At 36.5% G+C, this 22746-nt stretch overlaps 1 protein-coding gene across 9 annotated transcripts in view; it reads left to right on the plus strand.

Moving 5' to 3' along the window:
• LOC115219269 (probable serine/threonine-protein kinase nek3) overlaps positions 1 to 22746 on the plus strand; it is a 102035-nt gene that overhangs the window by 52125 nt on the left and 27164 nt on the right. For 7 of the 9 annotated variants that reach the window (XR_005001808.1, XM_036508667.1, XM_036508666.1 and 4 more), the window contains exons 5-10: positions 2077 to 3567; positions 3872 to 3959; positions 6290 to 6366; positions 8792 to 8901; positions 12275 to 12427; positions 18915 to 19325. Coding sequence is in view for 8 of the 9 variants with exons in the window: in XM_036508667.1 (XP_036364560.1) it covers positions 2077 to 3567; positions 3872 to 3959; positions 6290 to 6366; positions 8792 to 8901; positions 12275 to 12427; positions 18915 to 19325 (2330 nt within the window). In the remaining variant the exon portion in view is untranslated. The remainder of the gene's footprint in view (positions 1 to 2076; positions 3568 to 3871; positions 3960 to 6289; positions 6367 to 8791; positions 8902 to 12274; positions 12428 to 18914; positions 19326 to 22746) is intronic. The other 2 variants (XM_029789428.2, XM_029789430.2) reach the window with 2 other exon arrangements.

The raw sequence follows: 22746 nt of genomic DNA on the forward strand, positions 1-22746 counted from the left end.
TAAACAACTATAACTTTTTTATTTATCAATATATTAATCTGATTTTTGGAAGATAATTTAATGAAATATTCTCAACCAATTCTATACTATAATTTTTGTCACAAAGTGACTCTAATTGCAGGTAGATACAGGTAAATTCAACAAAATATAAAATTAAAATTTTGTTCAAACATCGCTATAGAAAATGGGTTATTAGCTAATATTCAATTGGGTATACAACAAAATTTTACGATAGAATTTGTTATTCTGGGTAACTTTCTGATATCCATAATAATATTTACGGCAAAATAGTCTTAATTTCATTTAAGGTTATGGGAAACCACAAATGGGCTCATTCGAAAAGTAAAAAGAAATAGTCTAAGGCTTTACTCCTCTGGGAAAGTTTGTGGCTTGGTCCAGTTTCTTCAGAAAAATCACCGAAAGAAACAGTTTTTAAATTTTCACTCCATTCAGGTGCTAATTCGTTTTCTTTATCGCTGTCGGAGCTCTCGAATTCACTGTTTTCACTTGCGGAAAATGAAACATCAGATTCATTATCAAATACCATGTGCTTTTTTTTTTTCAGTCATAGAGTTAGATTTATGAAGGTCTTCAGTAGAAAATCCTTCGAATTCTGACTTGCTGCTTGATATAATGAAATTCGTATCCATTTTTTGTCAGAATTACAAATTTTGAAAACACAATAGGAACAAATTTCGGAAAAAAATCTCTCAAAATTCACGGAATTAAAATTACACTTCGATTATTGTATAAAACTGTAGTTGAACTGTTTACGAAGTATAATACGTGTTTTCACGAATGTACTAAAGAGATTTGCTCTGATATTCTCATTTAAATATGAATAGGTAAATTCGGGCGGCTTTGGGCGGTTTGGTCACATTAACCAAAATTTTTTTCGGGCGGCTTTGGGCGGCTTTGGTAACGAAAGGGTTAAATGTGACATACCTACAATTACAGGTAACACATAAAGTAACTGCTCCATGCTGAGCAACAACCACGCCCATTTCACTACATGTGCGCAATCTATCCATACCAATGGACTCTCCTCTTTTGCACACTTCACCCGATTCCTCCTATATCGGGTTTAACTTCCAGTTTATTTGTGATCCGTCTTTCATATGATCTAACATTACACAGCTGTTAGAACATGTTCACCTCATTTCTTTCCAGTGTTTGAACATCCTCCACATTTAGCCCTTTCGTTACCAACTTGGCTGAAACCGGCTCTGGCTCTGAGTACAAATGTCTTGTTTCCATAAGTTTTGAATTAAAATCTTCCACCAAATCTTAGTCACAATTTATGTTCCTAACACTAGCTGAAAGATAACTAAGTTATTTTACTGAATTCTTTGTTATATTTAAAGTAATTGAAAGAAACACAGAGCATCTCAAAATAAATACAGTAACAAAAGGGTTAAAATATATAATAGAGAAACAATTCTTAACTCTTTTGTTACCAACCTGGCTAAAACCAGCTCTGACTCTGTAGTACAAATGTCTTGTTTTCATAAGTTCTGAATTAAAATCTTCCACCAAATCTTAGTCACAATTTATGTTCCTAACACTAGCTGAATGATAACTAAGTTATTTTACTAAATTCTTTGTTATATTTAAAGTAATTGAAAGAAACACAGAGCATCTCAAAATAAATACAGTAACAAAAGGGTTAATGCCCATGTTTTCACACCTTGCAAAATCGTGCTTCATACATAAGCCCCTTACAATCCTTCCTTCTAATTACAATTTACTCCTCACTCACTCAGAGATAGATTCCCTTTGCTCCTTAGTAGAGTTAATGGTTTCCTAAACTTTTTCCACCTTGTTTTTATTTGGTGTACTATGCTTTTGGAGTATCTACCTGCACTGTTAATTACCAATTTCACACCCCAGTCCCTCCTAAAACACTTTCCCTCAAACGTTTTGTATATTCGGAATCTACATGATATAACACATATTCGTAGAAAATTACATTAAAATATATTCATAATTTCTGAAAGTTATGATCATCCAAAGTTGGGTGGGGGCAGGAATCTGTAGTTATGCCCTATTTTGTACTCTTTCTTTTTTTTTTTTTAGCTGAGAAACCTTCAGCAGTCTGGTACACTGAACAACCGCCTGAATCAGAACAGCAAGTCAAACCACCCCAGAAGCCGCCCCATAAGCACCCCCAGAAGCCACCACCTAAGCCCCCCCATAAATCTCAGTTAGGGCCAACAACTTGGTATGTGGATCCAGAAGAATCAACAAGATCTCAAAAGAAAAAGAAAGTTCCTGGAAGACCACCATGCAGTCCATTAGAAATGACAAAGGCAGATGACCAACAGCCATTACAGACAACTGATGAGATAGATGACAGCCCCCAACAGAAATCAGATAGAGACTCTTCAGGAAACAAAAACAGTAGTAATGCCTTTGAAAAATATCACAACTCTTTTAAGACATCAATTGAAAACCTTTCTAAATCCTATGAAGGTTCTCAGACATCTCTCTTAGATCTTGACGATAAAGTTTACGTAGATGATAAGAAAATATTGCATCCAAAGTCAGATATTCAGAAGAGGCGTCCACCTGAGCCACCAAGACCAAAATCACTACCAAATTCAGATTTATCTAAACAACCTTTGCAAAAACATACCTGCCCAGCAGTGGCACCTCCTCCAAAACCCAAAGTTCCTCCTCAGAAACAAGAAATAATACTAGACACACCACCATCACCCGTTCCAAAAACGTCAGAAATAGACTCCAAGAACACAAATGTAGCGTTAAAAGAAACTGGAGATTTGGAAGACACAAATGTTAAAAGTGAATCTTCTGGGGTACTTGATTCGATCAACCAATTTGAACATGCTCCAAATTCATTGATATCTCCTCCAAAATCACCTAAACCTGTGGACGACACGTCCAATATTTGTGATAATATAAAAACGACAGAAATGCAACCAAATCAAAGTGAAACTGCAGATGTTATAAACACGTCTCAGGAAAATCTTGTTTGTTCTGATGAGAATGAAAACTTAACAAACGTTATTCAAAACGAGACTTTTAATGAAATGGCTAACAACAATTTCTCTTCTTCAAAATCTAATTTGACGCAGGAAACAATTGAGTTGGTTGATGAAAATGCTAATGAAAATGCGGCTGACTCTACGACCTCAGGTGACTTAACTGAAGCAGAACTCAAAATTGAAAATTCCATTACTAAACAATCTTTGCCTTACAACAAAATGTCCAATAGCCTTAATACTCGCAGTGTGAATCTGATAAAGGACTTAAAGAGTAGTTTTGAGAAATCTTCATTGGAAGGTTCTACTGAAGACATAGAGGAAAGCTCAGTGACAGCAACAGCAGATGATTCAACTCGAGAAGGGGAGAGCTCAGTACAAGAAATGCTTGACCATACAGATAATGTTGTGCAGAACTCGCTTGAGGTTGAGGATAGCTCTTCAGTTATTGCAGAGGGTTTGCATGAAAGAGCTGTGGAGAGTTTGTTTGATGTAAAACCAAATCAAGCAGTGGAAAGTTCCTCTGAAGTGGTTCAAGATACAAATAAAATGAATTCAGGGAAAGGTAAGAAAGAATATTGTGAGAATTTCTGTTAATTCTGAAGGCTTTGTTTGATATTGTTTGCAATGATTTATCTAAGAGTTTTGGTATATCCAGTTAGGTAAGTGTATACGTGAATATGTGTATGAAAATGGATAGATATTATAAATCCATTGAATTAACATTTAATATAATAAGTACTAGCATTAATTATTTTTATATTATCTGAGCAGTGAAGCACTAAACTCTAGATAGTATAAAGCTACCTGCCCAACTGTGCTTTCTTTAACATATGATGATTTTGAGAAGTCGTTCTCTCCCTCGATAGATCCAGAAATTAAGATCAAATTGAAACCCAAACCACAGAGGCCACCTTCTTTACCTTCATCACTCTGCTGCACATCAGTAAAAGCCAGGTAAGAAAGCTGTCAACAGGTTGTTTGGTAAGTTAAGAAAACTAGAATGGATTGTATTATTATTAAGAGCGTTTTGCTTTTGTCTAAAATACATGAAAAGTATATTCTGTTGTGTCTGGGGAGAGTCATTCTCTTTTAGTGCTTTATTATTTAAAACACTCACTGGTAAAATTTCCACTTATTTCTTATTTTTATTTCCTAAAATTTTTGTTGCATCTTGCAACCTTTTCAATAGTTTTGACTCTCTAGAGAGTCAAAACTATTGAAAAGGTTGCAAGACGCAACAAAAATTTTAGGAAATTTTACCGGTGAGTGTGTTAAATAAAAACGCACTAAAAGAGAATGACTCTCCCCAGGCACAACAGAATATGCTTCAACACACGAACTCATATAAAGAATCTTGCAAACCAAATCCAAAAACGAAACATGAAAAGTAGTTGCTGCTACTACCGAATTCTAGTTAATATTATCTTGACTATTATGGTGATGAAATTTGTACAAGCAAGATCCTTGTAAATAGTCTACTTTCTGGGGTTTTTTTTCTCTCAGTTTCACTTCATTTGCATCACTAATGACACTCAAAGAGGCATAAATGTCATCTAATGAAGTTTTATCCATTTATTTTTCTCCTACTAGATGTGAGTAGCCATAAGCATCCCTCTACAGGAACCTACTCTGTCCTATCCACCCCTTATAGTAATTCCTTGGTCCCTTAGCATGAAACTGACCCCCCTCCACCTCCCCCAGGATTGGTAGTCTTGCAAACTGCATTGCAATCTCAATAGTGCAGGTGGCACAAACAAAGCACTCAATCCACATTGTAAAGTGGTTGGTGTTAAGAAGGGCATCCAACCATAAAAAAGAAAACCATGCCAAAGTAAACATTGGAGTTTGATGCAATCCTTGGATAATATCAGATCCTGTCAAATCGTCCAACCCATGCCTGCATGGAATATAGATGTTAGATAAGGATAAGGAGAAATATTGTTTCGACCCTGTGCTTGAGGAGATCTATTGAGTCAAGTACACCAACATCAAAAATCGATGGAAACTGTAGTTGTGATCCCTGGGCCGGTGGCATGTAAAAAGCCCCATCCAAACGTGACTGATGCCAGTACCGCCTTGACTGGCTTCCGTGCTGGTGGCACATAAAAAGCACCAATCTGATCGTGGCCATTGCCAGCCTCGCCTGGCACCTGTGCCGGTGGTACGTAAAAAGCACCCACTACACTCACGGAGTGGTTGGCATTAGGAAGGGCATCCAGCTTGTAGAAACACTGCGAGATCAGACTGGAGCCTGGTGCAGCCTTCTGGCTTCCCAGAACCCCGGTCGAACTGTCCAACCCATGCTAGCATGGAGAACGGACGTTAAACGATGATGATGATGATGATGATCAGTGAATCTGAAATATTGTGCTTGCTTATGTTGCCTGTAGTTATAATACATAGAAACATGACCGAATAGTAAGGTTTGTACAAGCAACATTCGTGATGTTTAAGGCTCATCAATAGCAATGTGGTCAGGAGACAATCTACACTGTTGAAGTAATGAAAGTTTGTATAGCTTATCATCATTATTTCAAATGACACTAAAGGTTTTAATTGGCTTTTCAGTCAGTAGTCACAATCAAATAAATACCTATGACATACTGTGCAAATACTGGTTACATCATGTTCATTTAGTTGTCACTCTTGTCTTTGATAACCAGCTCTACTAATTAACAAAATAACCTATTTCTTGTAGCATTCCTTTCTTTTGAATGAAATGCTATGAGGAGATGTAGTGTTACATTTTGAGTAGTATTGATACAATATAACAAATCTTTTTTGCTTGTGGTACAGGACTTAAATTCTATTTTGGATAAAATTTACATGGTAAGTAAGTACTATGGTATTTTATTGTCGATAAACATATGCCATAGTCTACACGCAAAGCTGTTGCTGTTGGCATTATCATTTCACCTGTCAATAAATCATCTTCTTGTTGAATATCTACCTTTGAGGACACATGAAGTGATTCCTTACTTGGAAACAAGCGAGGGTTAGCAGCAAGAAAGGCATCTAGCCATAAAATAAGGTCTCAATAAATATCTAACCCATGCTAGCATGGGAAAAACAGACAGACAAAGGCTTTCACTGATGTCTTACTCTCTATTTTATCTTTCACTATTAACATGTTTAGTGTCACATGTTTGTGTTCTGCTGCACCATAGCAAAATCAGATTATAATGGTACAGGGTTTGATATCTTTACTTTCATGCAACCACATCAATAATCAATGAACTTTGTTTTATTTTTGTTTGTTTATTCGTTGTTAACTTTCATTCCAGTTTGAAGCAAGACACTCAACTTCCAAATGTTGCCACAGGAGAAGTTTCTGCACAGACAGATAAAATGTCAGTTGTAGGTGCGTTAGCCATTTCAACTTTTACCTTCTTTGTATCATAATTAATGTACACCCTAAGTTCATCAGGAGTCACTGCCAATATGTTTGACTGGTACTTACTTTATCAATCCTTAAAGGATGAAAGGCAAAGTCAACCTCGGCAGAATTTGAACTCAGAACGTAACGAGATTATAGGTTATTAAAATAAAGAAGTAATGTATTAAATAGACTTGGAAGCATGATATTAAGATATGCAAGCAACACTTTACCTGTTGTATGCAAGGCACCAATTTAATGTTTTCAGTAAGACTCATTTGTTCTTTATCTACAGGTAACATTTTAGTTGTTTCAGAAAGTGTCTAATACAGTGGTTCCCAAACTATGAGTTGCGACCCATCTGTGGGTCGCGAACGGAATCTTAGTGGGTCGCAAAAAGTTATAAAATTACACATTAGCTTCGATTAACTGCTGTCTATCTATTAACAACCGAAATTATGACTGTTTTGAAACATTTGAAACTTTTATAATGGAGAATAAAGCAAAAGTTGATGATGGTATAATCATTGAGATATCTGAACACTTGAATAAGTTAAATGAAAGTTTTGAAGTTTATTTTCGTAAAGAGATGAATACTATGCAACCGAAAAGATGGATTATGAACCCCTTTCAGCCTGACTTTGACGACTGGAATATCAACAAAAGCTGATGAGAAACTTATCGATTTATCTGAAGACTCTTCTTTGAAAATGACTTTTAACACCCAAAAATTGGTACAGTTCTGGGCGTCCCTTCAAACCTTGTACCCAATCATTTCCACCGAAGCATTAAAAGTACTTCTCCCTTTCACATCATCTTATATTTGTGAAGCTGGATTTTCAGCAAGGGTTGGGATTAATGACATGCATAAGATCTGGTCATCAAATCTAAGTAGAGACTTCAACCTTGAAATATTCAAAGCCACAGTCGAACCAATTCTACTATATGGCTCAGAAACCTGGACGTTATCAAAGAAGCTTGAGAGGCGGTTGGATGGAACCTACACTCGCCTCCTTATGAGAACTCAAAATCTCTCGTGGAAGCGCCATCCAACCAAAATGCAAATATATGGGAAACTACCACCTGTGTCATCTCTTGTGAATGGTAGGAGAGTCCAGTTTGCTGGTCATTGTCGTAGAGCTGAAAAAGAAGTAATTTCTACTCTTCTCCTCTGGAAGCCATCTACTCGCAATACCAGAGGGCGCACACTCTCCTACCCTGATGTAATCTCCAGGGATACAGGCATCCAGCAACAGGACCTCCGTAATGCTATGATGGACCATGAAGTCTGGCGTAACATAGTAAATTCCATTGTCTCGACCACGGTCGAACAATGATGATGATGATGGGATTAAAAGCAAATATCGAAATAAACTGCAGCTCTCAAATTCTTTACGCCTGAAACTATCACGCATTGAACCCGATGTTAATTCTATTATTGAGCGTAGCAAGAAACAGGCTCATCCTTCTTACAGGCCTCACTGAAGTTGTAATCTGAAATAAATTTGTTAATTTCATTAATGTTTTTACTCAGTAGAGTTAAGTGGATCGTCATAAACTGGTGTGATAAATAGTGGGTCACTCAGTAGAGTTAAGTGGGTCGTCATAAACTGGTGTGATAAATAGTGGGTCACTCAGTAGAGTTAAGTGGGTCGTCATAAACTGGTGTGATAAATAGTGGGTCGCGACTCTAAAAAGTTTGGGAACCACTGGTCTAATAGCTAAAGGAAGCCTATTACAACTTTGTGTTTTGACATCAACTGCTTAGAGACGATGTTTTACCAGATAAGTGTATCAGTAGCAAAAGGTTTGTTGGGTTGCAGCATAGTGTTATTGTTAAGTTGGTTTAAAGGGGTTAGGAATATGACATTAGCTCAGTTATAAACAATCTTTGTTAGGACATTTGGATCTTTTCGGTTTGAACAGCAGTTTTTAACATAATTTCTAGGTAACTAAAAAATTTTAAACTTCGTATACTGGTAGAATGTGTTTATAAAACATCTTTTTCTCTTGGCTTTATTGAGAAAATTCTATAGTTGTAAGATATTTGTTGTTTTTTTCTTCTTCTTCAATTTCTGCAATTTCAACCAATCAATGACGTCAATTGAGGTAAAAAAAACATTCTGTGCTGTATGAATATGTTTAAGAAACAGATTGGGTTTATTTACATTTTTGAAGAAAAAAAGATACCCTTCCCCCCACCCCTAAAACAGATTGAAATGCAATAGATCGATTCTAGGTTCATAATTATGAGTGACAATTTCATATGACACCGCTAGAAAAAACCTGCCATTCAAACCGAAAAGATCCGGACATTTCTGTCAATTCACTTTGAAAGAGAACTTAAGGTTAACTAGTTAAGAAAAGTAGTGTGATAATCATATTAATGACATCTGCTAAAATCCTATAGGTAAACAGAAATCTAGCATTGCTGACACTGCTAGGATGAAGGTAACAGAACCTTGTGCAGTTGCAGAATTTAATTTTGAAGCTCAAGAACCGGATGAATTATCTCTAAAGGTAAGTATGTCTTTATTTGTAATAATGATTTCTCGTATTTCTCATTAGACATAAATAATGATGATGATTTTTCATTCTAATTTATTTTAAACTTTTATGAAACACAAGTTTTTAAGAATTATAAGGAGAAAAATTGAAACATTTGTCATTCATGCCTTTCTCAGGAAATAAGTAAAACCAACTTATATTGAAATCATACTGTAGATGCAGTTTGATAAGTACTTACTATATTTATGATGAGGAGAGATAAAAATGTCCTTTTAATTTTTGACAACTAGGGTAACATACATTTTTAAATTAGGGTACAGTAGTAGACAAAATACACAAAACACCAACATAAATAACAAACTTCATAATAATATATAATTTTGAAAATGATTATACAAAAATTATATTTGTAATAATAAAAATATACTGATAAAAGAATTTGGACAAACAGTCGTACAAAATGGCCAAAGAAGGAAAATAATACTTGGTGACCCTGACAGTGCAGGTGCCACTTAAAAGCACCCAGTTCACACTGTAAAGTGGTTGGCATTTGGAAGGGCATCAAGCTGTAAAAATCATGTCAAAACTGACCTCGCCTGTGCTAGTGCCATGTAAAATACACTAAGTCTACTCTGCTAAGTGGCTGGCTTAAAATCAGAGACAGAAATGATTTATCATTGCAGCCCAGGATCAATACCTACCTACAAAAAGCTACCAGGCCAACATCTTAAAGAACGACAGTAACCCAACATGTCGCACATGTAAACAACAAGCAGAAAGCATTGATCTTATTGTCTCCATGTACAGCCTTCTTGCACCCACAGAGTATCTCAACAGGCGTGATAGAGAAGTTCAGTATATTCACTGGGTAATCTGTAAGGGCCTGGACCTGCCACATGATAAAAACAGGTGGCAATACAAACCACCCTCAATGCTTGAAAATATGATTGCATCCCACTCCTTTGGAACTTTACTGTTCAAACTGACAGAAAGATTGATGCAAATAGGCCAGACATTATACTGAAGCTTTCAGACAAATACCATGCCTCCTCAGCGCTATGACTGTCCCAATTGACATAAATGTATATGTCAAGACCTACCAAAAACTGAGCAAGTATAAAGATCTTGAAATAGAAATTGACAAGATGTGAAACCTGAAGGCTAGAACCATACCTGTTGTCATAGGCACCCTTGGGATGATCACAGATTGGGATGAATCTTCCCTATCTCAGATACCAGGAAATCCAAAATGGAAGAAATTCAAAAAATAGTGCTCGAGGGAACTGCTCATATCCTAAGAAAAATATTGTCTATGTAATTCCAAAAATATTTTAATCTGAGAACATTATTGAAAGTACCTTTTACTCTCATCTTAAGATCACACTATCATCTTATCAAATTACTTTTAAAACAAACTTGACAGACTCTCTCTAGAACAATATTCTGTACAAAACCAAAACTATGGTACCTTAGTCATAATACTGCCTTGAATTTCAAACTTATCTCTTTAAGTTTCTGGGTGAGACTTGGAGTCAACTTGTACAAATACAAAGCAAAAGTCAAACATATAATAATAATGATGATGATGACGACGACATCCTGATGCAGTACTTATTTACCCTGATACAGTACCTTTGCTCTGATGCAGTACCAGGCAGTGGCTCTCATGGCTTCTGATCTTAACTGATTGGAAGTGTTATCATGTACATTGTTTTGTCTTGGTATAAAAGATGGGCTACAGCAAATATTCTGCTCAATACCACAGATTTGCTTGTCAGTTGTTTGACCATAACCAGTTGAGCATGTCCTTTAGTGGCTGACGATATGTGCATCTCTGATCACGAGCAGAAGTAGTGGGGGAGCATCATAGTCGTGTGTCGAGGGGGATTCTTTGGGGTTTGAATAATTCACCTCTGGAAACATGGGTTGTTCTTTCAACATCCTTAAACAACCCTTATTCAGGGACCTTTTGAGCGGGATGGGTTACTCGACCAGAAGAAAATTCTAACTGGGCCCCACCTGCAAGGTCATGCGCAGTTTATCTTGATATGAGATCACCATGTCATGCATATATGGTTGTGATGCATGTGCCTGGTGTACCCTTCTCAGATGGGTAGTCATGATGGGTATACTGGGCTTCATATATTTTACCCCAGTGTCACTTTGATGGCATGCACTGCTCTCTCACTTAATAATGATAATAATAATAATAATAATGATCCTTTCTACTATAAGCACAAATCCAGAAATTATAGGGGAGCAGACTAGTTGATTACACCAACCCATGTTTGACTGGTACTTTATCGATTCTGAAAGGATGAAAGGCAAAGTTGACCTTTGCAGAAATTGAACTCAGAATATAAAGATGGATGAAAATATGCCAAGCATGTTCTCTGGTTTGCATTTTCTGCCAGCTTGCCACCTTCATAATCATCATCGTTTAACGTCCGTTCTCCATGCTAGGATGGGTTGGACGGTTCAACCAGGGATCTGGGAAGCCAGAAGGCTGCACCAAGCTCCAGTCTGATCTGCCAGAGTTTCTACAGCTGGATGCCCTTCCTAATGCCTACCACTCCATGAGTGTAGTGGGTGCTTTTTACATGCCAGGCGAGGCTGGCAACGGCCACGATCAGATTGGTGCTATTTATGTGCCACGGGCACAGAAGCCAGTCAAGGCCGTGCTGGCATCGGCCACATTCGGATGGTGCTTTTTACATGCCACCGGCACGGCACCTTAATAGTAATAAGATTTTTAGGATAAAGGTAATGGGAATTTGGTTAATGAATTAGCTGATTGATTAGAGTGTTAACCCTTCCACCACTATGTGCTCTGCCTAAATCCTAAACGCTTAAACTCCATGTGATCAAGTTTACATTGTTCAATGTGGTGTAATTCATCACAAGAACAAGGATGTGTCATTAGTTTGCAGTAAATAAGTTCAAATCCTGTTGGCTTGAAGAAGGTAATGGGACGCTACTCAAGCGAACGGCTACAACTGGATGACTGAATCTTCTGAAGTACTTAAAAGACCATGAGAATCATTGGACTGTAACTACTAGTTACCTAATATAACAAACTAGAAATTGTTGGATATAATATGCAATATTGTTGTGTAAATTGTAATATACAGATATGGAATTTTATATTGGCATGTACTATAAAGTATATAAAACTTGAAAAATTTATTTTTAATTTGAAACCTTAAAAATTTTCTTTTTAATTTCTGTCTTTAAGATTCTTTAAGTTTTAGCATTTGGTATGCTTCTGTTTCAAACCCTTGCTCATTATCTGATTGCTGCAAAATTCTTGCATATCAGCAGTGATCATTTCCTGCCAAATTTCTTCTCTTCCTTCATGCTAATTCTTTTACCCCCCCATTTCCAAACTTTGCTTTCTTTTCTATTACTGAATATACAGAAAGGTGATCGTGTGAGATTACTTACCTGGGTAGATAGCAGTTGGTTATATGGTACCTGTAATGGCTTCAGTGGAATCTTCCCAAAAGGCTTTGTAAAAATTATTCAGCCACTGTCCAACGTAAGTTATGCATAATAGCTTTGACAAATAAGTTTATTGAGATAAGTGACTGCATTTTAAATGTGACAGAGTACATTTAACTCACACAAACACTCTCACTCACTCGCTCGCTCACTCACACAAACACACATGCACACACACACAAACATTCACTCACTCTCACATACACACACACTCTCTCACATACACACACTCTCACTCACACACACACACACACAAACACTCATTCACTCTCACATACACACACTCACTCACTCACTCTCACTCACTCACACACACACACACGAACACTCACTCTCACATACACACACTCTCACACTCACTCACTCACTCACACACACTCTCACATACATACACACACACACTCTCACTCACTCACACACACACACACACACACATGCGCGCGCACACACACACACAGCATATGACCATCTAGTTATTGATATTTATGTTGTGGAGTCCTTCTGTTATTTGTAACGTTCATAAGAGCACATAGGTTGAATCACACTTATCCGGCAAGCCTGGGACTAGACAGGTGTTGGAGCAGCAGATTTGCTGAACCAGCAAAGCTTAAGGTTAAACAATGGCAAAATAATACAAACATTGTACTGTATTACTCAAACCAGTCACAATGTTACAATAGTATAACTTGGTTTCAAGCTTACTGATCTGCTTTATAGCATGACTTTACTGCATACTGAAGCAGATGAACAAAAGCTGTTGGCTTACCAAGACTTAAAAACTATGCAAAAATTAAGAAAAGCAGAAACCATTCATTTAACTTAACTTTTACTGTGAATTTACTTTCAAAATGTATTTGTTTTTACTTAGAATCTAAATAAAAGTCAAGTAGTATCTAGTTGATGTGAATCTGGGTTATCTTTTGAGGTCTCCCGGACATCATCTGTGATGTCTGAAACTAACAGTGTTCTTGAAATATTTTAAGTTATTCATTCAAAGACTGTTTGTACAGAAATGATCCGACCATCATCACAAAACTATTGGGTTGGCAAGAAAGTACTTTCGGTTTTTTAGTGTGAAGTACTAGTCATTTGTTTTTCATACAAAGAATGAACTTTAACCAATGATATTTTCCATTTTGTTCAGTGACTTTTTGCCGTCTTTCTGGCAACTTCATGATTCCATACTCATAGAACTTCTAATCCTTATCAGCCAAAAAACAGAAGCAAGAGCAATTTCAGGTCAACATTATTATTGAAAGTTTTACCATTCAAAGAATTTTTTGCAAACTTCAAAATAAATGGAATCTGATGGTGCAAGGCCAGGGCTTTACAGTGGATATGACATTACTTGCCAACCAAGCTCCAATAATTTTTCACTAGTCAGCAAAGTCATGTGTGGTCTAGCGTTGTCATGTTGGAATATGATTCCTCTACGATTTGCCAATTCTGGCTGTAATATTTATAGCAGCACCAACCACCTTAACCCTTCAGCATTTAAACTGGCCATATCTCGCCCAAATATTCTACCCATTTTGTGTTGGGATTGGCCGTATTCAGCCTCTCATACCTATCCTGTAATGTCATTTCTAAAAATAAACAATCACATCATTGAAATCTAAACAAAAAGAGGATCTTTTCGGTTTGAACGGCAGTTTTTTCTAGCGGTGTCATATGAAATTGTCACCCATAATTATGACCCTAGTATCGATCTATTGCATTTCAATCTATTTTAGGATTAGGGGTGGGGGAAGGGTATCTTTTTTTCTTCACAAATGTAAATAAACCCAATCTGTTTCTTAAACAAGGGACATATTCATACGGCATAGAATGTTTTTTTTACCTCAATAGATGTCATTGATTGGTTGAAATTGCAGAAATGGAAGAAAAAAAAACAACAAATATCTTACAAACTCTAGAATTTTCTCAATAAAGCCAAGAGAAAAAGATGTTTTATAAACACATTCTACCAGTATACGATGTTTCAAATTTTTTAGTTACCTAGAAATTATGTTAAAAACTGCCGTTCAAACCGAAAAGATCCCAAAAAGGTAATGCATGTGTAATTCAAAGAAATGCAAATAAATAAGCATTACAATGGGCAGAATAATCCGAATGGTAAAGTCAAGGGTGGTGAACATAAATAATATGGGGTACCACAACTAGTCAAATAACCATCACATAAAACTATTGACCGTCAGATTCAAATCGCCATCTCAAGCCATTGTGAGGTTCAACCTGTTTGCGTCTTTAGGTGTGCATTTGTTTTGTTGAACTGATTTAGTGTCGCATGTATGTGTGTGTGTATATATATGTATGTACATGTGTGTATATGTATCTGTAACTTGGCAGAAAGGAAAAATTCAGGCATATAATATTTCTTTGGGAAATAGATAATTATATAAACACATTATAGTGTATGTTTGTATATATGCATAGACGTAGAGGAGTTAGGAAGGGCATCCTAACAAAATGGCCAAAGAAGGAAAATAATACTTGGTGACCCTGACAGTGCAGGTGCCACTTAAAAGCACCCAGTTCACACTGTAAAGTGGTTGGCATTTGGAAGGGCATCCAGCTGTAAAAGTCTGTCAAAACTGACCTCGCCTGTACTAGTGCTATGTAAAATACACTAAGTCCACTCTGCTAAGTGGCTGGTGTTAGGAAGGGCATCCAGCTGTAAAAACCTTGTCAAAACAGTTACAGAAGTCTGGTGCAAGCTTCTGCTTGGGCAGGTTTGAATCAGCAATGAAAAAAACCACTGACCATGTTTGAACTAGTGTAATCTGTGTAATCTGTAGGGTGTGTTAGCAGGTTTTAACTTAATTTACATTGCCAGATTTACTTCATCTACACCCATAGTCTTTCGGATCACTACTGTATTGCTCACACTTTTGCGTGCTACATTTTAGCTTCATGCTGATACTCTATATAGTATTTCTAACTTCAGTGTGATACCCAACATATAGATTTCTTTTGAAAGAGATTTATAGCCACTAAGTAGATTGGATCTTTTCGGTTTGAATGGCAGTTTTTTCTAGCGGTGTCATATGAAATTGTCGCCCATAATTATGACCCTAGAATCAATCTATTGCATTTCAATCTGTTTTAGGGTTAGGGTTAGTTAGGGTTGGTTAGGTTAAGGGGAAGGGTATCTTTTTTTCTTCACAAATGTAAATAAACCCAATCTGTTTCTTAAACGAGGGACATATTCATACGGCACAGAATGTTTTTTTTTTTACCTCAATGGACATCATTGATTGGTTGAAATTGCAGAAATTGAAGAAGAAAAAAACAACAAATATCTTACAAACTCTAGAATTTTCTCAATAAAGCCAAGAGAAAAAGATGTTTTATAAACACATTCTACCAGTATACGAAGTTTAAAATTTTTTAGTTACCTAGAAATTATGTTAAAAACTGCCGTTCAAACCGAAAAGATCCTGTAGATCTGTAAGCACAATTTTAGTTCTTGATGGCTCTGCTGCTGCTGCTGATTGACTACTATTGCAAACAGATGTTCAGTGTCCAATTTGTAACCTGCTGATAATACATACAATACTCATCAGGTTTGAGTCATAAGGTTGAATGTTAGAAAACCAAATATGAAAAGGCTAAAATGACTGAAAATTCCGAATACTAAAAACCTGAAAGATTGTAAAATCAGATTATTGAATGGCATGATGTTGAAAAATTCAAACTCTGAATTTTGAAATTCTTTATTGCAAAATAATAAGGAAAATGAATCTTAAAAGACATTTATTGACAGTTTTAAAAGAGTGCTATTTGAGTAATATATAGCGTAGTTACATTTTTTTATTACATTATGTTGATAGCAAAGGGCCTCTCTCTCAGAGTGGAAGGCAAATTGTATGATGCCTGTGAGAGAACAGCTATGCTACACGATTGTGAAACATGGACTGTGACCACTAAGGACATGTGAAGGCTTGAAAGAAACGAAGCTAGTATGCTTTGCTGGATGTGCAATGTCAGTGTGCATGCCCAACATTGTATAAGCGTCTTGAGAGAAAAGTTGGGTATAAGAGGCATCAGATGTGATGTGCAAGAGAGACGACTGCGCTGGTATGGCCATGTGATGCATATGGACAAGGACAGCTGTGTAAAGAAGTGCTAAGCTCTAACTGTGAAGGGAACGTGTGGTAGTGATAGACCCAGGAGGACATGGGACAAGGTGGTGAAACATGATCTTTGAAGCAAGAGCAATTTCAGGTCAACATTATTATTGAAAGTTTTACCATTCAAAGAATTTTTTGCAAACTTCAAAATAAATGGAATCTAATGGTGCAGGGCCAGGGCTTTACAGTGGATATGACATTACTTGCCAACCAAGCTTCAATAATTTTTCAGTAGTCAGCAAAGACATGTGTGGTCTAGCGTTGTCGTGTTGGAATATGATTCCTCTATGATTTGCCAATTCTGGCTGTGATATTTATAGCAGCACCAACCACCTTAACCCTTTAGCATTTAAACCGGGCATATCTCACCCAAATATTCTACCCATTTTGTGTTGGGATTGGCCGTATTCAGCCTCTCATACCTATTCTGTAATGTCATTTCTAAAAATAAACAATCACATCATTGAAATCTAAACAAAAAGAGGATCTTTTCGGTTTGAACAGAGGCAACAACTAGTGACTGAGATCTTTAGCGATGTGCTGTGCTTGAGAAGACCCGGCAAGCCAAATGAAATCATAGTCATGGCACCCATACCAGTTGCATGTAAAAAGCACCTTTTGAACATTCGGCAATATGTTGTGCTTGAGAAGACCCATCAAACCAAGTGAAATTGAAGTTGTGGCTGATGCCAGTGTCGCATAAGTGGCACCCATGCCGGTGGCATGTAAAAAACACCCTTTGAACTTTGGGCTTCACGAAGGCAGTGACAAGGGACCGAGACCTTTGGCAATATACCATGCTTGAGAAGACCTGTCAAGCCGAGTGAGATTGTAGTCATGGCTGGTGCCGGTGTTTGGTAACTGGCACCCACTACACTCTTGGAGTGATTGGTATTAAGAAAGACATCCAGGTGTAGAAACCATGCCAGATCAGACTGGAACCTGGTGCAACTCCCCGACTTACCAGTTTTCAGTAAAGCTATTCCACCCATGTTACCATGGAAAAATAGACATTGGATGAGGATGAGGAGTGTGTCAGGATAACAAATACATATTTCTTTATTACCCACAAGGGGCTAAACATAGAGGGGACAGACATAGGTATTAAGTCGATTACATTGAGCCCAGTGTGTAACTGGTACTTAATTTATCGACCCCGAAAGGATGAAAGGTAAAGTAGACCTCGGTGGAATTTGAAATCACAACATAACAACAGACGAAATACGGCTACGCATTTTGCCCAGCGTGCTAACGTTTCTGCCAGCTCGATATGTGAGTGAGTATAGTTTCTTGCAAATGTGTTAGTGTTAGATCTTTCCTAGATAAACACAGTTTTAAAACCATCAATAAGTGTCTTTTAAGACCATTTTCTATATCATTTTTCCCTAAAATACTTCAGAATTTGGTATTTTTGATTTTTCAGTATTACGGTGTTTGCTTTTCTTAATTTCCCATCTTTCAAGATTTCTGTATTCTGATTTTTTTTTTGGGGTCATTTGAAAGTCAACCTTCTCACATATGGACTTATGATTGGCTCTCACATTTATCACGAAATTTCTTCCAAGTGTTGGAAAAGTTATTTCAGATCTAACAATTCCTTAACCCTTTCGTTACTGTATTTATTTTGAGATGTTCTGTGTTTCTTTCAATTACTTTAAATATAACAAAGAATTTAGTAAAATAACTTAGTTACCATTCAGCTAGTATTAGGAACATAAATTGTGACTAAGGTTTAGTGGAAGATTTTAATTCAGAACTTATGAAAACAAAGCATTTGTACTCAGAGCCAGAGCCGGTTTCAGCCAGGTTGGTAACGAAAGGATTAAGTATTGTAGTCTGCAAGCTTCAAACTTATTTTTAACTCAAGGACATTAAGGAGCAGGTAGGGGAGAGAAAAAGATAGGATATTATTGAAATGAGCTTTGCATTTTTTTTTTCTATGTTTCTGCTAATTTTATTGGATTTTGTGTCTACAAATATTGGGCGATGGAAGTATTGGGTTGGTAGCTTTGTTCCACTGCATTGCATGCAAGAACTGTTTCTAACATTCCCACATGTCATTGTTCTTTTGTGCATGTCAAGCTTCACAATATCTGTTTATTTATATATATATAATCTGCTTTGCTATTTCTCTTCTTGTATATTTCTAGTTGTCTATCTCTATTTTTTTCTTTTTGCATATTACCTGTCTTATTACCTTTTTGCATATTACCTGTCTATGTCACCTATTCTGACTATCTATCCACCTGGTGGTCTATTTTTCTTTCTTCGTTCTTCTCTTCCCTTCTTTCTATGTATGTCTATCTCTCTCTACGTCTACTCGTATCCAGCTGCCTGTTTTATTCTATCATTTGAACCTGGATATTTATTTCCTTCGTTTTGCTATTAAAGCCTCCAACTCCAGTTAATGCTAACAACAATTCATGTGGAACTGATCCCGATTCAGTGCCAGCCAAAGAAAACTCCAACGATGCTACCGCTTCTGATGCTACTGAAGTCATGGCCTTCGATAACACCCTCTATGCAAGCCTGTCAGAAGTTACCACTGGCACTATTGCTCCAACTAAACTGGATTCTCCTGCTCTGAAGGATCAAGAACAAATTAACTGTGACTTTTTAAGTCCAACTCAGTCACAAATAAATTTCGATGCTCACTCTCAAAACGATGCTTCAAACAGCCTTGACGATGAGACAACAGATTCTGAGGTGATCAGCAAAGTTGACTTCCCTGTCGGGGGAGAGGAGACCATAGCCATCACACTGTATGACTTTGAAGGAGAAGAAGGAGAGCTAAGCTTCAAGGTGAGTAGATGCTGTCATTGGACAGGTACTGCATTTTCAAGGTATGAAGAAAATAAAGTGAAGTGAGAGGCAATTCAGAGTAGGTAACAGGTGAGGGCATAAGTAAAAGAACAGGACATTATTGCACAGAAAAGAATGTTATGTAATGACTATCATCGAGTGAGGCTTAATAGAGAGAATTAGTTGTCAGATGGGAAGAAGGTAGAACAGTTATTACAGGCAATAAAAATCCAAGGTGTTTGCAAATTGGGAGTTTGTGATCTTTTTTTGTTTTGCTTTGTTTTCTGAAGATATTTCTTGATAAATTAGCTAAGACTGTAGTTGTTATTAATGTAGAATTTTGAGTAAGAGTTCACAGTACATAATGAGCAGCTTTGCACAATAAGGAAGAAATAAGAGAATGTGTTCAACATTTTGGACAATGATGGAAGGTAAAAAAGAGGATATTATCAGACAAAGTGTGGAACATGAAAGACTAGTGAGATGTTGGTGGACAGAAATAAAAGGCTGTGTGGTAGGTATCTTGTTTACCAACCACATGGTTCCGGGTTCAGTCCCACTGCGTGGCATCTTGGGCAAGTGTCTTCTACTATAGCCCCGGGTTGACCAAAGCCTTGTGAGTGGATTTGGTAGACAGAAACTGAAAGAAGCATGTCGTGTATATATTTATATATATATGTGTGTGTGCGTGTATGTTTGTGTGTCTGTGTTTGTCCCCCTAGCATTGCTTGACAACCGATGCTGGTGTGTTTATGTCCCCGTCACTTAGCGGTTCAGCAAAAGGGACCGATAGAATAAGTACTAGGCTTACAAAGAATAAGTCCCGGGGTCAAGTTGCTCGATTAAAGGCGGTGCTCCAGCATGGTCGCAGTCAAATGACTGAAACAAGTAAAAGAGAAAAGAAAAGGGAGTGAGCATAGTGTATTGTTGTGTGTTTGTGTTAAAGACAAGAGGAATTGTGGTGTATGGATGTTAATACTTTGTGTGTGTGTGGATGGTGTATAATTTGTTTGGTGAGAGTATGGTTGTGTGGTTAAGAAGTTCACTTCCAAACCACATGGTTTTGAGTTCAGTCCTACTGTATGGCACCTTGAGTAAGTGTGTTCTACTCTAACCCCAGCCAACCCAAGCTTTGTGAATGGATTTGGTAGAGAGAAACTGAAAGAAGCCCATTATTTGTGGGTGCCTTTGTCTTGACATTTTGCAATAATTGTAATAAGCATCACCATCATATATGTAGTGCTTCTTTGAAAACATAGCCAGGCATAGGGAAATATTGGCTTCCTTAGATGAGGGTTGGCAACAGGGAAAAGCATCCCTCGATAGAAAAATCTGTTGCAATAAATTCCATCTGACCCGTGCAAGCTTGGAAATGTGGATTGGTTATTGATTGGTTGAAATTGGTCAAGATAGTGATAGCTAAAAGCAGAAGGTTTTACAAATATATATATATATATATATATAATAATAAATATTAGGGAATAAATCCAAATTTACAGGGAAAAAAAATCAGATTTAGGATTAAATCCAATTTTATAGTAAAATATTATAAAATATTATTAGAGACAAACCCACTATTTTGCAAAACAAACAAAGGAAAGACTTAATCAATACATAAAATTTTAATAAATAGTCAAAAAAAAAACCGCCACTACAATCGTTTCTTGTCTTGATCGACAATCTTCAGGTGGACTTCAATCTAAAAATCAAAATTTTAAAATATAAAAATAATAATTTTAAATAATTAAAGTATAAATGAAAAAATATAAGTATATAATCCATATATAACCTATATATAATCCATATCGAAAATATAGACAAATTACCACGAATTCCCTAAAAAAAACCATGATAAAACAAATCTCTTAAAAACATATAACGATAAAATCTCCCTTTGCTAAACTCTAAAACAAACCTATATAGTAATCCCCCTAACCTAAACATTCACACACAAATACACACACGTAAACCACAGACCCACGACTTATACACATACCTATACTAACTTATAAACCTCAATATACACCAAAACCCACTCCCTCCCCACACAGACAATTAACACATACATCCCAAAACCTAAATAACAACCCATATACACATTCACACACAAACACACACACACACGCAAAACACGCACACACAACAGATACATATACTCCCTCACATATACGCATATACATACTCACTAAACTCGACATATACAACAACTTACACACCCACAAAAATCATTAAATACATTTATGAGCTTAACTCACCTTAGCAGCTCTAACAAACAACTTGCAGTAACCCAATCCCATTCTCTATGCCTACCTCACTACTACACACTATTCCATTCACAATTCCAAGCAACGCTAGTCCACCACCCGGTTATTCACGTGGCAAAACGAACACCACTCAAAAATTATGAATGAAACAATGTAAAAAAATAACCAACATCGAAAATAGACAATTACCACGAATTACCTAAAAAAAAAAAACCATGATAAACAAAACTCATAAAAGCATATAACGATAAAATCTCCCTTTGCTAAACCCTATAACAAACTTATATAGCAATCCCCCTAACCTAAACATTCACACACAAATACACACACGTAAACCACAGACCCAAGACTTATACACAAACCTATACTAACTTATAAACCTCAAAATACACCAAAACCCACTCCCTCCCCACACAGACAAATTAACACATACATCCCAAAACCTAAATAACAAACCCAAATACACATTCACACACAAACACACACACACCACACGCAAAACACACACCACAACAGATACATATACTCCCTCACATATACGCATATACATACTCACTAAACTCGATATATACAACAATATTTACACACCCACACTCATACAGATAAATAAATTAATTATAAAACTAAAAACTCACAACCATCTCATATACATAAACACTCCTATGAAAACAACATTAAATACATCGTAATTAACCAGAATATCAAAAATAACATATGACATAAGGATAAATCAAATACATACTTACAATTCAGTTACAAATTATGAAGTGAAATTAAATTCTTAGCCGTTAAAAAAACCAAACAAAAATTACGTTACCATAGAAATAACTTATGTAAAAAAAGAATACGCGCCATAGAAAGTAAACGTCATTCAAAATATGAATGGAGAAATATAATAAATGGAACTAAAAACTATATCCACGTAGCAAACCAACGCTACTTAAAAAAATTTATTATGAATGGATTCTTTAAAAACTACCATGAAATCATTATATACATTTATGAGCTTTAGCTCACCCTAGCAGCTCTAACAAACAACTTACAGTAACCCATAACTATTCTCGATGCATACCTCACTACCACACTAATCCATTCACAATTCCAAGCAACGCTAGTCCACCACCCGGTTACAATTCCCAACTCCACCCATTCATTCA

Source organism: Octopus sinensis, linkage group LG14 (assembly GCF_006345805.1).
Source record: "Octopus sinensis linkage group LG14, ASM634580v1, whole genome shotgun sequence".
NCBI lineage: Eukaryota > Metazoa > Mollusca > Cephalopoda > Octopoda > Octopodidae > Octopus > Octopus sinensis.